A 15,443-nucleotide genomic window follows, 5' to 3' on the forward strand; every position below is an offset into this window, starting at 1 on the left:
ATCGGCACAACAACAGGAAAATCTGCATTCACCGGGCATGAAGCATTTTCTTTTAGGAAGGAAGCATTTTTATAATTATTGACACTTTTCATTTCAAAAAATCAATTTTTATTTCTTTCTGTATGAATCATTCTAACTGTTAATTATAAACTGTAATGCCTTCTGGGAGATTAATTGGAGCAGAAATCATTCTGTTTAGCTCGGAGTCAGTGCTGTTTAGTAACAGAGACTTGGACCTTGGGTCCCATCTACAGCTCTGAGATGAGCTTTTACACGACTTCAAATTGGTAACAAATCCTTTTTTTTCTGTAGGGACCTTAAGGTATCCAACTTACTAATGACCGATAAAGGGTGTGTTAAGATAGGTAAGATTTGTAACCTTCTATTTATATTTAATGTCGTTGGTTCCATTAGCTTTTGGTCTCATAAAATTGATTTAACCATTTGAAATTGCACAATAACAACTTTCATGAATTCTTTATATTTTAAAAAAAAATTAAGGTGGGCTTTCTTCAGACTGATATAGGCTGTGCTTTGTGGGACCATTGTTTAATTTGTAAATTGAACCTACCTTCACTGGTAGGTGAATATATGTCTTGGGATGTCAACAGTAGTACATTGGTTAGCATTGCTGTCTCACGGCTCCAGAGACCCAGGTTCAGTTCCCGCCTTGGGTGATTGTCTGTGTGGAGTTTGTACATTCTCCCCATGTCTGCATGGGTTTCCTCTGTTTTCTCCCACAGCCTAAAAATTTGCAGATTAGGTGGATTGGCCATACTAAATTGCCCCTTTGTATCCCAAGATATGTAGATTTGATGGATCAGCCATGGGAAATGTGTGGGGCTACAGGGATAGAGCGAGGGAGAGAACCTGGATAAGATACTCTGTTGGAGAGTTGATGCAGACTTGATTGGTCAAATGGCCGCTTCTGCACGCTAGGGATTCCATGATTCCAACAGCTTCATGAGCTATGAAGTTGGCCTTTTCAGCCATCTCATAAGTAAGGCTGGAGCTATTTGCTCTTTGCTAGTTTGATGCTGAAATAGGGCACATCAAAACCATTCTGCATGATAATGGTACCCTGATCAGGTCATTGCTTGCTGTATGTCAGATAAGCTCATGAAAAGGCCTAAGGTGTCCAGTCTACCTCAGAAATTTGAGCAACAGGTGCAGCTCGCCATTTGTCGCTGTACCTATGAAGGAGCAACACTCTGCTTACAGGATGCTGCTGTCAAGCCAAAAAGATGTTCTACCTGTTACATGAATGGGCAATGTGGTAGATGAATTTCAGTGCTGCTGTGATGCTGGGTATGTAAGCCAAAAATCCCATCAACTGGCGGTGATTGGATCAAACATCGTGAAGCTTTGGCTGTTGGTAGCAGACGATGTACTGTCCTTACCCAACCAGTCTGTGCTTGCAAAACCAAAAACATACTGCCCAACATTAAATGTGATTTTTTTTCTTTTACTGGACAACACTTGCTAAACAATCCTGATCATGCAAAGAATGACTCTGAAAACTAATTTAAGAATATCTATGGGGCATGCATTGAGGCTCAATTTTTCGTACTAGAAGCCACATATATTCAAACACAAGGCCGTGTCTTTGCAGAAAGAATGAGCATGCCCAAGCATTGCATCTTTTTCCACTAAACAAAAGCTTAGGAGGTCAGCCAATTCCTGGTTCATTCCCCATGGTAATTCCTTGAGGAGTCAACCTGCCTGGTTTTGAATTTGAACAATAGCTTTGCAGTTAACTATTCCCTACTATATTCTCCAGGACCTCACCTCTACCGAACTTGTTAACCAATCAACACTCTCTTCTCATGGGATATAAATTGCGATCTGAATGATGAACGCAGGATGAAAAGCTTAAACAGCATGTCTCTCTTTTTCAGCAGTTTGTTCACTATTCACACTCCCTGAATTTAGGTATTCTGCTCCCACATGCGATCTGATCATTTAACTCTTGGCTTTTCATGGGACCTTAGTGTGAACATGTTGACTGCCACAATAGTGACTACATTTCGAAATAATTATTTAGCTATAAATTGCTTCAGCGTGTCCTGAAGCTGTCAAAGGCACTATAATTCTTCCTTTTGCATCTTACGCTGTTTAGATGCTGCATATCTTTCCTGCTTTAAATCTTTTAATGGTGTTATTCTTCATTGCAGCGGATTTTGGGTTGGCACGCGCATATGGAGTGCCTTTGAAGCCAATGACTCCAAAAGTAGTTACACTATGGTAAGTTAGTTGGCACAGATTAATCTAGGTCCTATATTTCTATGATTGTGATATGATTTGATATTAAACTGTGTGTAGCTTGAAGACCCTTTTTGGAGTGTATTCGCTATCATCCCTTCATGTTTTCCTCAGTTCCACATATTTATTTCCAAAAGCACTTCTTGACTCAGATTCTATAAACAGTTATCTATTATGCATTATGATGCATAATAGATTTGTTGAGGACGTTGAGGGAATACTGGAGACAAGCGTTTAGAAGATTGTATCCTGCCTTAATCTAATTCAGAATCTTTGCACAGCTCACAGACATCTTTTTCATCCAGAGTTACCAGAAACTTCAAGACACAATAAAAAAAACCCAATGTGACTGTTGCATTGCAAATTTTGGTTAAACATTAGAGACCAACCATTATGAAGTACATTATGTCGAAGTCACCTTACTCCACACCACCTCGGATAGAGTCATAGAGGTTTACAGCATGGAAACAGACCCTTTGGCCCAACTTGTCCATGCCACCCAGTTTTTACCATTAAGCTATTCCCAATTGCCCGCATTCAGCCATATCCCTCTATACCCATCTTACCCATGTAACTGTCTAAATACTTTTTGAAAGACCAAATTGTAACCGTTTCTACTACTGCTTCTGGCAACTCGTTCCAGACACTCACCACCCTCTGAGTGGAAAAGTTGCCTCTGTGGATTCTTTTGCATCTCTCCCCTCTCACCTTAAACCTATACTGTCTAGTTTTAGACTCCTCTACCTTTGGGAAAAGATATCTACCTTATCTATGCCCCTCGTTATTTTATAGACCTCTATAAGATCACCTCTAAGCTTCTTATGCTCCAGGGAAGTCCCAGTCAATCCAGTCTCCTTATAATTCAAACCATCAAGTCTGGTAGCATCCTAGTAAATCTTTTCTGCATTTTTTCTAGCTTAATAATATCCCTACAAACCAATTTTCAATAATCTCACTCTGTCAGTCATTTCTTGTGATTAATGTTTCAAAGCTTCATGATCTAGCTTCTTAAAAGCAGCCACATATCTAATCTAATGCTTTTATGCAGTCAGATCTCGATAACTGACTCAAGATCAGCTTCTTTCCAGCTGCCGTCAGAATTTTGAATGAACCTACCATATATGAAACTGATCTTTCTCTACACCCTAGCTGTGATTGTAACACTACATTTTGCACTCTCTCTTCTCCTCACCTGTGTTCTCTATGAATGGTATGCTTTGTATAGTGCAATACTTTTCACTGTATCCCAATACATGTGACAATGTTAAATCAAATCAATATGTGACACTCCAACTCCTGGTGCATGTAATTTTGACAATCTCAACACTTCAATCCCAGTCTCTTTTCATGCTGCTAGTAGTGTTAAAGATCTTTCTGGCTCTCTAAAAAGAATATAAAGTTTTCTGGCACTGTAGGTGTTGCACAATGATGTCCATAACTTGCAATGTGTTATATGTAATGATGCAGCTTCAGTGTTCATTTTCATATTAACGAAATAATATCAAAGAAATAAAACTCACAATTTGTCACTTACAAAAACTACAGACTTGTTAAAAATGTTGTTGTTGTTAAAAATTGTTTAATGTTTGCTACTTCAGTTTTTCAAAACCAAAGACCCCTTATTTAAAGCAGTTATAATGGATGTTTTGACTTGTGAAACATTTAAACATTGAGGTTACTTTTCATATTTGGGAGCTCACAATTTTTGATTGGATTTTGTATACTTGAATTCTTAGGTACAGAGCACCAGAATTACTATTGGGAACAAAGACCCAGACTACAGCTATTGACATGTGGTAAGTACCTTAATTGATTAAAATAAAAGACCATAAGATGTAGAAGCAGAAGTAGGCCATTAGACCTGCCAAGTCTGCTCCATCATTTAATGAGATCATGACTGATCGAATATGATAATCCTCAACCCCACTTACCTGCCTTGTAGAACTGCTGCTTCACAGTGCAAGGGACCTGGGTTTGATTCCCAGATTGAGTCACTGTGTGGAGTTTGCGTATTCTCCCCATGTCTGCGTGAGTTTCCTCTGGGTGCTCTAGTTTCCTCCCACAGTCCAAAGATATGCAGGTTAGGTGGTTGGCCTTGCTAAATTGCCCCTTAGGGTCAGGTGGACTTTCTAGGATAAATGCATGGGGTTATGAAGATAGGGCCTGGGTGGGACTGTGCGTGATGCAGACTCGATGGGCCGAATGACCTTCTGAACTGTAGGATTCTATGATTCTATGAACCCAAGCAGTATAAGCTGGAGATACGCAGCAAAAAGGCAGCCTCTCTCTCTCTCTCTTTCTCGAGTGAAGTCTCTTATTGTGCTAAATCTGTTTGAGGTTTTCTCATAATCTTTTCTTTTTGCTTATATAGGGCGGTGGGTTGTATTCTTGCAGAGCTGTTGGCTCACAAACCTTTGCTTCCAGGAAGCTCCGAGATCCATCAGATTGATTTGATTGTTCAGTTATTAGGGACTCCTAATGAGAATATATGGCCAGTAAGTCATGTTGTGAATACATCAGAGGTTTGCTTGTTCACTATAAGTAGAGAAAATAACGTATTTATGAAGGTGCAATAAATGTTGTGGAGCACAACTCTTGAGTACATAAGCTCAGAAACTTGAAGTGTAAATTCAATTTGTTAGCCTTTTAGTGTCATCCTTCTAAAGCCAAGACACTGTTAGAGCAGTCAAGATATTGGATATCTAGTTAAAAGCCTCCTCTTCTGTTAATGACAGTCACTCCCAATTAGTTAAGCTTAATGGAATATGTAACTTCAAAGAGCATGGCCTCAATTCTCAAGCTGCGTTACGTCCACACCTGGTGCAGAACACGTTAGAGCAGAGTGGGGCTGGAAAGTCATGGGTTTAACACGTTCTGTACCAGCGCCAAACCTCATCGGGTATCGTCCCACCCACTGCTCCAGGACATAATCTGGTTCCTGCCCAATTAGGCAGTGACAGGGCCAGGGGGTGGAGCTTGGAGGGACTGTGCAGAGCCGGAAGCAGGAAACGGAGGAGCCTTGAGGGGATGGGGAGGGATGGCATCACAATGTGGGTGGTCATGAAGGCGGGACCCATTGAGAAAGCCCTGATGCCAGTGATTTGTTATGGAGGGGGTGGTGGGTGGGAAAACATCCCTTGAATAAGGGGAGGACAGGGTGGGGTCCCCTGATAACTGTGGAGGAGGCAGGGGCCCCTCAGTTTCAATTTGACATCAGACCACCCGATCTCTGAAGCTGGGATTACCTGTCCATCTCAGAATCAGTGCAAAACTCACCACTCTCCCAAGAAAATGACTAAGTGTGGGAAAATTGCGATCTGATTCAATCACATCAGTGTTCGCACCCGGAATGACACTTAGTAATTTTTTGTGAAAATTCCATCCCATGTTTGCATTACAGATAGATTTAAAAACACATCTTTTGGATTTAAGTTATTGTTCCGGTAGAAAATTCTATCTGGATCACAGTTTAAAGAACATTTGTTGTTCTGTTTCTGACGTGGACCAGTGCCTTAGTGATTTTAATGACAATTATTCTGTTTTAAGTTTCTCTAGTTTTGTGGTAGTAAGTGCTGAAAATAGTTGTAATAAATGAGAAAGAAAATGCTGGAAATAATCAGCCGGCCATCCTGCAACACTTAGTGGGGGGAGAGAGAAACAAAATAAATATTTCAGGTCTGGGATCTTTCATCAGAACTCCCTTTTTAATGTTACAGGCTTGAACATCGGGCTGAATTTTTATCTGGGGAATCCCAAGTCCGATGTATTTCCAGGTCCTAAGCCTGAAGTCGGATGCAACTTTTGACTAGGAGGCCAATTAGTGGCCAGAAACTGCTTGCTGTGTAATTAATGATAGCAGGTGGCTCCCAAGACTAGAGGGCCAATAGGCGATCCGACAGCATGCAAATCAGCAGGCCCCTATCAGAGCTGGGGGCTCTTTGTGAAGATCAGAGGGAGGGAGGACACCTAAAATTGGGAGGCATGCTCTGAAAACTTACAAGGAAGCCACATCTGCCATGCCATCATTTATGGAAGGAGTGCAGGGTGGCGTGTAGCTGCAGATATAGCCATCTTGCAATGGTGGTCACAGAGGGAGGAAGGAGAGGGCAGAGTTGAGGTTAAGGGAGCAGTGATGACCTGCTTTGCTGCAGGCTGCCACCCCCGTTCATTACTTGGGATTTGGTCTAAATGGGGTGTCTAACTGTCACCTGGAAAATTCCAGTCAGCATTTGCACAGTTACCTTTATAGCCCATCGGTTTCTATAATTGGTTTCTGGTAACTCGCCCCCCAGAACCAGCATATTTAAAAATAGCCTGGTAGCAGGAACATGCAAGCAAACCAACACGTTAGCCTATAGTGGGAAATGCAGGGTCTGTTTGCCTTCATAGTTCTCAAAATGTTTGATCTGTTAGCTTGCTTCTTCCTCCACATATGGTGCCAGAGTGGCTGAGATTTTTTCCGGATTTTCTGCTTTTTAAGTTCTCAGCATTTTGCTTCTGTATCATTGAAAAAAGCTGCAGGTTTTAAACAGTTTTAATGTTATTTTTCCACATGTTGAAGTCTGTTTAAGCTTTTCATTCTGTTTGAAGAAGGCTCTTTTTTTGTGTAATGTTGAATAAAGAAGATCAGGATTTGATTACGATATGGCTTGAAATAAATAGGAAGAAGTGTTCATCTTCTGCATAAATGGTGTTACCAGCTGTTATCACAATGCTCTTGATGCTCCTTTCATATTATCGAGTAGCTATTTACCTGTATTTATGATGTGGTCTAGGGTTTTTCCAAGCTGCCATTAGTGGGTCAGTACACTCTGCGAAAACAGCCTTACAATAACCTGAAGCACAAGTTTCCATGGCTTTCGGAAGCAGGCCTTCGACTTCTCAACTTCCTCTTCATGTATGACCCAAAAAAGAGGTATTTTAACATTTGTTGTTTTGTATGTGGTAAGAGATTCATGGAAATAGTTTCTAACGGGAAAGTTAGTGCTTTCATGTGTTAGATCTTTATCTTTGTTGAAATAGCATTCAGAGTAAGGTCACATTATAAGTGTAGGTCTGGTGATAATATGGGAGTCACATTGATTGGGATTAGATTGTGCCCTCTCATCTAAAAGAATTCTTACCCATTCTGTTGTTGGATACACTTCCAAGCTCTCTGCTTTGTTCTTTAATTTTCAGCATGCATGGTGCTACAGCAAGAATTTATATTACAGTAATGAATTTATTTAAATGTTGAGAGCATTTTTCAGTGTTGTATTTGGTCAGTTTTAGAGTAATACTGCTAATCCTGACCTTGCTTTACTTTATTACTGTAATGTTAACACTTCATAACAAAAATAAATTTATTTTTAAGTTTCCTCCAACTCAGTATGTCTTCCTCTACCCTAGTTATTTATTTCAATTTTTGTTTAGGTTTCACTTTTATTAAATGCCTATCCATTCCACAACTTTTTTTCTCCTGTTTCATGGATGCCTCCAGTGAAGGTGGGAGTCCCTTTCAAAAAAGCTGGCTTGACTGTAAACTGGCAAGAGGATTTTCTCAGCTTGTCTTCTTACAACAAGTAGAGTAATTTAGGTTAAAAGGGCTGAGGTGCTAAGAGCAAGTCCAACTTCGAATGCAAGGAAGCCTCAGTTAACGGTGTGTCACTTGGAAATCTTAAACCAGTAAAAAGTCTGACAACACCAGGTTGTTGGACTAAAACCTGGTGTTGTCAGACTTTTTACTGTGTTTACGCCAGTCCAACGCCGGCATACCCACATCAATCTTAAACCAGGCAGAGGAGAGATGTTTAATATGAGTGAGGGGTGTGCAGAGTCTATTTTTGCTGCAGTGGATGTAGATGGTACACAAATTAAGATGGGGGTGGACACAGGACCTCTGCAACAGTGATCAGTGAGGAGACCTCCAAGAAGTTTTGGAACTCTAAATCAGGCACCAGCCTTTACTTAGGCAGAAATCAATCTTTGGATCTACACCAGAGAGACCATACCATTGCTTGGGGCATTAAAGGTGGATATTGCGTACACCACCACCAGAAAATTCACCTCCAAACCACACACTATCATCAGCTGCAACTATATCACTGTTCCTTTACTGCTATAGGCTCAAATTCCCTTCCTAACATCACTGTGGCTCTACCTAAACCAGATGACCCATTGTGCTTTAAGAAGGTAGCTCACCACTACCTTCAAGGCAATTGAAGATGGCCAACAAAAATACTGACCTGGGCAGTGACGTCAGTATTTCATGAAATTAAAAAACTGATGCAGATAAGTGCATTGTATTATTTACACATCTCCACAGCCAAATTTCCTAATTGTCCTCTCATCACTTAGTTCAGGGGCTGCTCATTTTTAAAATTTTGCCCCACTGTACTTTCAGAAGCTGAAGTGCTGAAGATGTCAATAATTTGCCATCAGCATGTAAATCTGTCTGTTGGATTGAGCTTTGAATTAAAACGTTATAACAAGAAGTTAATGGTTCTGTGACTTTGCATCTTGAATGATTAAGAATATAAGAACTAGAAGCAGGAGTAGGCCATCTGGCCCCTCGAGCCTGCTGCGCCATGCACTAAGATCATGGCTGATCTTTTGTGGACTCAGCTCCACTTACCCACCCACTCACCACAACCCTTATCTATCCTTGCCTTAAAAACATTCAATTAAGATAGAATTTTACAAAGAACTGGTACTGGTATAGTAAATTGCCACTAATGCATTTGTGTTTTGTACTATTGTGATTCTGTACTTGGCATATGATAAAGGGAATGATGGATGTTATTCAATGTTAAAGGGCAACAGCAGAGGACAGTCTGGAAAGTTCCTATTTTAAAGAAAAACCATTACGTAAGTAGTTTTAGAAATATTTTGCACTGATTTTCATTTTTCATGGTATTTCTGTACATGACAAAAACAAACTAATTCTGAACATATCATTTATTTTCACATAGAAATCACATTTGATAAAGTAAAATTTGGTATTTGAACGCCCCTAAAAATTGATTCTAATAACACTCTGATCTTGTGGTATAACTTACATTGAATAAAGGGCATAAATCAAAATTTTCCCATCCCTGTTTAAAAATAAATTATCGACTTCATGTTGCTTGCCTACCTTGTATTAGAGTTGTATATCCATCCTTTCATGCCTACAGGCAGATGAAGTAGACAAAGCACATACTCTTGTCCGTTCTCATGGCTAGAATTTCTTGGGCAGGTTGCTAGCTTTTCACCACCTTGGCCATCAAATCCTGGAGTGTGACTCAAACCTGGAGCACCCGACTCGGAGGCAGAGATGCAAACCACTGCGCCATTGGACCTCTCAGAATTACATATTTTATAATATCACAACTCAAAGATGCATTGATAATATTTAAGTATTGTTGCCTTCTGCAACAGTTTCATTTATTTTGGTGGCTCAACACTTTATCCCAGATTTTAAAAAGCAGTTTCTGAAATTGCAACCATCCGTGAAATGGTATATACCACAAATCTAACAATTGTACCTCAGTATTGTGAGGTTATTCACTTTGGAAGCAAAAATAAGAAGGCAGGTTACTACCTGAATGGCTGTAAATTGGGAAAGGGGATTGTGCAGCAGGACCTGGGTGTCCTTGTGCGTCAGTTACTGAAGGTAAGCACGTAGGTGCAGCAGGTGGTAAAGAAGGCAAAATGGCATGTTGGCCTTCATTGCCAGCTGTTTTGAGTGCAGGAGCTGGGATGTGTTGTTGCAATTATACGGGGCCTTGGTGAGGCCATACCTAGAGTATTGTGTGCAGTTTTGGTTTCCTTTTCTGAGGAAGATGTTCCTGCTGTCAAGGGAACGCAGTAAAGGTTTACCAGGCTGATTCCAGGGATGGTGGGACTGATGTATGAGGAGAGATTGATAGATTAGGATTGTTTTTGCTGGAGTTCAGATGAATGGTGGGGGTGGGGGGCGGGGAAGAGAGAGAGAGAGAGGACTCGACAGGGTAGATATGGGAAGGATCTTCCCGGAGGTGGAGGGGTGGGGGGCATGGGGGTGGTCACAGGCTGAAGATTCAGTTTATACCATTTTAGGACCGAGGTGAGGAGACATTTCTTCACCCAAAGAGTGGTGAGCCTGTGGAATTCATTACCACAGGAAGTAGTTGATGCCAAATATTGAATATAGCACTTGGAGCAAATGGAATCAGTGATTATGGGGAAAAAACAGGATTAGACTATTGAGTTGGATGATCAACCATGATGCAATGAATGGCAAAGCAGGCTCGAAAGGCTAAATGATCTCCTCCTGCTCCTATCTTCATTGTTTCCACATGTCCTGGCAGTCACATTAGCTGCCCAGCACCTTCTCTGGTCCACGTTGAACAGTAGGAAATACCACATTCAAAATGTTTATGTTCAAGCAAAAACTGTATTTAGTATATTTACACATGCAGACATACATCAAGTGAGTGGCAGTATAATGATTGACATTCCCAATGCGCAAAATCCAAAATCTTTAGTTCTTTCCTGAAATATTTTACTGAATCACTGGTAAACATCCTTCACTCTTGACCACCTTGTATTAAAAATGTTAAGAGAAGCATGGAACTGGAAGACCCATCCCTTGAACACATTCCTTTTGAATCTCTAAAAGGCAGATTACCTCTGCAAGTAAAATATTTTCTGTCAATTGTCAATCAGAATATTAATTTCTACAACACAAGTAGATATGATATAAATAACAATTTTTTGATCAAGTGCTGAGCTGTTTCTCCCCTCAATGCCTGACTGCAAGAGTGTCTGTCTAATGGATATTCTGATTTGCCAGCCTTAACATTTCAAAGTATGGACTAGTCAAATAACTTGGACATTTTCAATTTTTGGGCAGGCAGTAACATCAACACAATAACTGGCTGCCTTCTCAGAACACCATTGGGCCAGATTTTACTGTAGTAGGAAAATTAATGAGACTTTCTCCTGCATCTTTTGGCCCACAAGATTTCTGAAAGTGCAAATTGATAACCTGCAATGAAGAGAAACCAGACATCTGGGATCTGAGAATAGAGCAAGAAACTAATTCTCCTTAATCAGATTGAAATAATGAGAAACAAATAGTGCAAGGACTACAAAGGAGGAATAAAGAGCGGGTGAATTCAACATCAAATTGGGTGCAGAAAGAGAATTAAAGATGGAATGAAAGATTGGATTAAGGGAAAAATTGGGCAGCATGGTGGCACAGTGGTTAGCACTGCTGCCTCAGTGTCAAGGACCTGGTTTCAATTCCAACCTTGGGTCACTGTGTGGATTTTGCATGTTCTCCCTGTATCTTTATGGGTTTCCACCCACATTCCAAAGATGTGCAGGTTAGATTGATTAACCGACCATGCTAAATTGCCCCTTAATATCAGGGAAATTAGCGGGGTAAATACATGGGGTTACAAGGATAGGGACTGGGTGGGGTTACTGTTGGTGCAAGCTTGATGGGCCAAGTGGCTTCCTTCTGCACTTTAGGAATTCTATAACTTCTAAATTTTTTTTCTATTTTAAATTTAAAATTCCAATACAACACTTCCTTCTGGGACTCTTGAAAAAAGCGTGGACACGACAAGCAATGATGTATCTGTGTAACCAGGGTGAAGAATTAACATAAGAACATAAGAAATAGGAGCAGGAGTAGGCCATCTAGCTCTTCGAGCCTGCCCCGCCATTCAGTAAGATCATGGCTGATCTGAAGTGGCTCAGTTCCACTTTCCCGCTTTCTCCCCATAACCCTTAATTCCCTTGCCTACCAAAAACCTATCTACCCGCGTCTTAAATATATTTAGCGAGGTAGCCTCCACCACTTCAATGGGCAGAGAATTCCAGAGATTCACCACCCTTTGAGTGAAGAAGTTCCTCCTCGACTCCGTTCTAAACTGCGCCCCCCCCCCCCCCCCCCCCCCCCCTTTATCTTGAGGCTGTGCCCCCTAGTCCTGCTGTCCTTTCTGAGCCTCAATTATCATTGAGGCTTTCACAGTCTGAATCAGGAGCTGCCAGTTGGAATAGTTAGTTAAACATCAAATCATTCACAGGAAGCAACATTTTGAGAGATATGAAAGAAAAAGTTAAGTATTTTTAAAAATGTTTCCAATAGTAATTAAAATCTAAAGAAATTAAGATAGGGTCTTTGGTAGTATTAAGATTGTCCATGCATTAAACTATTACTCATACAAGAGTAGATGAGTCCCAACTTTTATTGCCACATTTAGTGGGCACGAGGCATCTAAGTACAGCAACTTCATATCCTTCTGTGTGTTTCAGTAGAGTTTTTCAATAGGAGGCCAGTATAGTGAAGCTTCTGGAGGAGCAGAGTAACTTGGACGGCAGCTTCCTGATAGCCTCCTCATTACTTATGATGCAAATATGAATAAGATGACCGATTTTCAAAATTGGGATGCACTAACCAGCACCTGCTCATTTTGAGTTTCAAATTAGGGGGAAATGCAAGTCTGTATAATTGTTCTCCACTCCATTGTGCAAGGGCTGTTTCTTCCTGGCTTCCTTGCTGAGCACGTCTACTTGCAGCTGCCGCAGAGCAACCTTGAGCTCAATGATCATCAGATCCCTGCAGTGCAGAAGGAGACCTTTCAACCCATTGAGTCTGCACCGACCACAGTTCCACCCAGGCCCTATTCTCGCAACCTCACATATTTACCCTGCTAATCCCCCTGACACGAGGGTCAATTTGGCATGGCCAATTATCCTAACTCGTGCAAGTTTGTACTGTGGGTGGAAACTGGAACACCCAGAGGAAACTCACACAGACACAGGAGAACATACAAACTCCACAGTGACCTGAGGCTGGAATTGAACCCAGGTCCCTGGTGCTGAGGCAGCAATGCCAACCACTGTGCTGCCCATGATGGCAGAGAATAAGAGATGCTGTCAACACCACATCTGGGAGAGTGGCCTGGATAAATTGGAGCGCAAGCCAAGCTGGGGGAGTCTCCCTAGGATCAGCTGTCAATAATCCCAGGGTCTTCCCCCAATCTGGCTGTATCTTCTATTGCCTTGTTTCCAATAGTATAGTTTCAAGATTGTCCAAAAAAGGAAAAGCTAAAAATTTAGAGACTTGAATAACTTGAGGAAATTGTTGGGATACCAGGATGTTTAATGAAAATCCAGGATTGTTCAGGCAAGACCTAGATATAGACCAATCAGTACACCACCCTGAAGTGCATTTTTCTATTATAAATGTAAAGAACATAAGAACATAAGAACATAAGAAATAGGAGCAGGAGTAGGCCATCTAGCCCTTCGAGCCTGCCCCGCCATTCAATAAGATCATGGCTGATCTGTCGTGGCTCAGTTCCACTTTCCCGCCCTCTCCCCATAACCCTTAATCCCCTCTCTTATCAAGAACCCATCAACCCGCTTTTTAAAAATATTTAGCGAGGCAGCCTCCACCACTTCAACGGGCAGAGAATTCCAGAGATTCACCATCCTTTGAGTGAAGAAGTTCCTCCTCAACTCCGTTCTAAACCGCCTCCCCTTTATCTTGAGGCTGTGCCCCCTAGTCCTACTGTCTTTTTTGAGCGGGAAGAGTCTCTCCACCTCTATCCTATCCATCCCATTCATCATCTTATACGTCTCAATGAGATCTCCCCTCATTCTTCTAAACTCTAACGAGTACAAGCCTAGTTTATTCAGCCTCTCCTCATAGCTCAACCCCCTCAACTCCGGTATCAGCCTAGTAAACCTCCTCTGCACTCCCTCCAGGGCCAAAATATCCTTGCGCAGGTGCGGCGCCCAAAACTGCACACAGTACTCCAGCTGCGGCCTCACCAATGCCCTATACAGCTGCAGCAAGACCTCCCTACTTTTATATTCAATCCCCCTCGCTATGAAGGCCAGCATCCCATTCGCCTTCCTGACCACCTGCTGCACCTGCAAGCTGGGTTTTTGCGACTCATGCACAAGGACCCCGAGGTCCCTCTGCACCGTCGCCTGCTGCAGTTTTTCGCCACGTAAGTAATAGTCCTTCCTACCATTCTTCCTACCAAAGTGGACCACCTCACACTTGCCAACATTAAATTCCATTTGCCATTTCCTGGCCCATTCGCCCAGCCTATCTAGATCCTTCTGCAGACTCTCCACACCCTCCGCACAATTTGCCTTTCCCCCAATCTTGGTGTCATCAGCAAATTTCGACACCCTGCACTCGGTTCCCTCCTCCAGATCATCTATATAAATGGTAAATAGCTGAGGCCCCAGCACCGACCCCTGGGGCACCCCACTAGTCACCAACCGCCAATCCGAATAGCACCCATTGACCCCCACTCTCTGCCTCCTATTTGACAACCAATCCTCTATCCACGCTAACACCCTACCCCCAACTCCATGTCCCCTGACCTTCTGCAATAACCTCTTGTGAGGTACCTTGTCAAACGCCTTCTGAAAATCCAGAAAGACCACATCCACCGGCTCTCCTCTATCCACTGCCCTAGACACATCCTCATAGAACTCCAGTAAATTTGTCAGACACGACTTCCCTTTAATGAAACCGTGTTGCGTCTGCCCTATCAAGCAATTCCCTTCAAGATGCCTCGCAATTTCCTCCTTAATGACGGATTCCAACATTTTACCTACCACAGACGTTAAACTAACCGGCCTATAATTCCCCGCCTTTTGCCTGGCACCCTTCTTAAACAACGGCGTAACATTAGCCGTTTTCCAATCTTCCGGCACTTCCCCGGAATCCAGCGACGTCTGGAAAATAACCACCAAGGCATCCACTATAACCTCCGCCATTTCTTTCAGAACCCTCGGATGCATTCCATCCGGTCCTGGGGACTTGTCCACAATCAGCCCCTCCAGTCTGTCGAGCACCACCTCTCTAGTAACAGTAATGTCATTAAGACCCTCCAGTCCTACCACCTTTCCATCGCTAACACCCGGCAAATTATTCACGTCCTCCTCCGTGAAGACAGAAACAAAAAAGTTATTCAAGACCTTCGCCATATCCCCATCCCCTACCACTAGCTCCCCTTTCTCATCCTCTAAAGGACCAACGTTCACCCTAGCCAGCCTCTTCCTTTTTATATATTTATAAAAACTCTTGCTATCCTTTTTTATATTAAGCGCTAGCCCAGCTTCATAGCTTCTCCTACCCTCCTTTATCAACTTCTTTGTCAATCTTTGTTGACATTTAAACCTTTCCCAATCCTCTTCTCGCC

General features: G+C 42.0%; 1 protein-coding gene across 2 annotated transcripts in view; it reads left to right on the forward strand.

The window, feature by feature from the left end:
• The window catches only part of cdk10 (cyclin dependent kinase 10), a 33,015-nt gene that overhangs the window by 12,894 nt on the left and 4,678 nt on the right, over positions 1-15,443 (forward strand). For both annotated transcript variants that reach the window (XM_080186770.1, XM_080186769.1), the window contains 6 exons: positions 313-365; positions 2,175-2,244; positions 3,999-4,058; positions 4,634-4,757; positions 7,038-7,177; positions 9,056-9,108. In XM_080186770.1, coding sequence (XP_080042896.1) covers positions 313-365; positions 2,175-2,244; positions 3,999-4,058; positions 4,634-4,757; positions 7,038-7,177; positions 9,056-9,108 — 500 coding nt within the window. The remainder of the gene's footprint in view (positions 1-312; positions 366-2,174; positions 2,245-3,998; positions 4,059-4,633; positions 4,758-7,037; positions 7,178-9,055; positions 9,109-15,443) is intronic.

This window comes from Carcharhinus amblyrhynchos, chromosome 4, assembly GCF_965287045.1.
Source record: "Carcharhinus amblyrhynchos chromosome 4, sCarAmb.v2.hapA, whole genome shotgun sequence".
Lineage (NCBI taxonomy): Eukaryota > Metazoa > Chordata > Chondrichthyes > Carcharhiniformes > Carcharhinidae > Carcharhinus > Carcharhinus amblyrhynchos.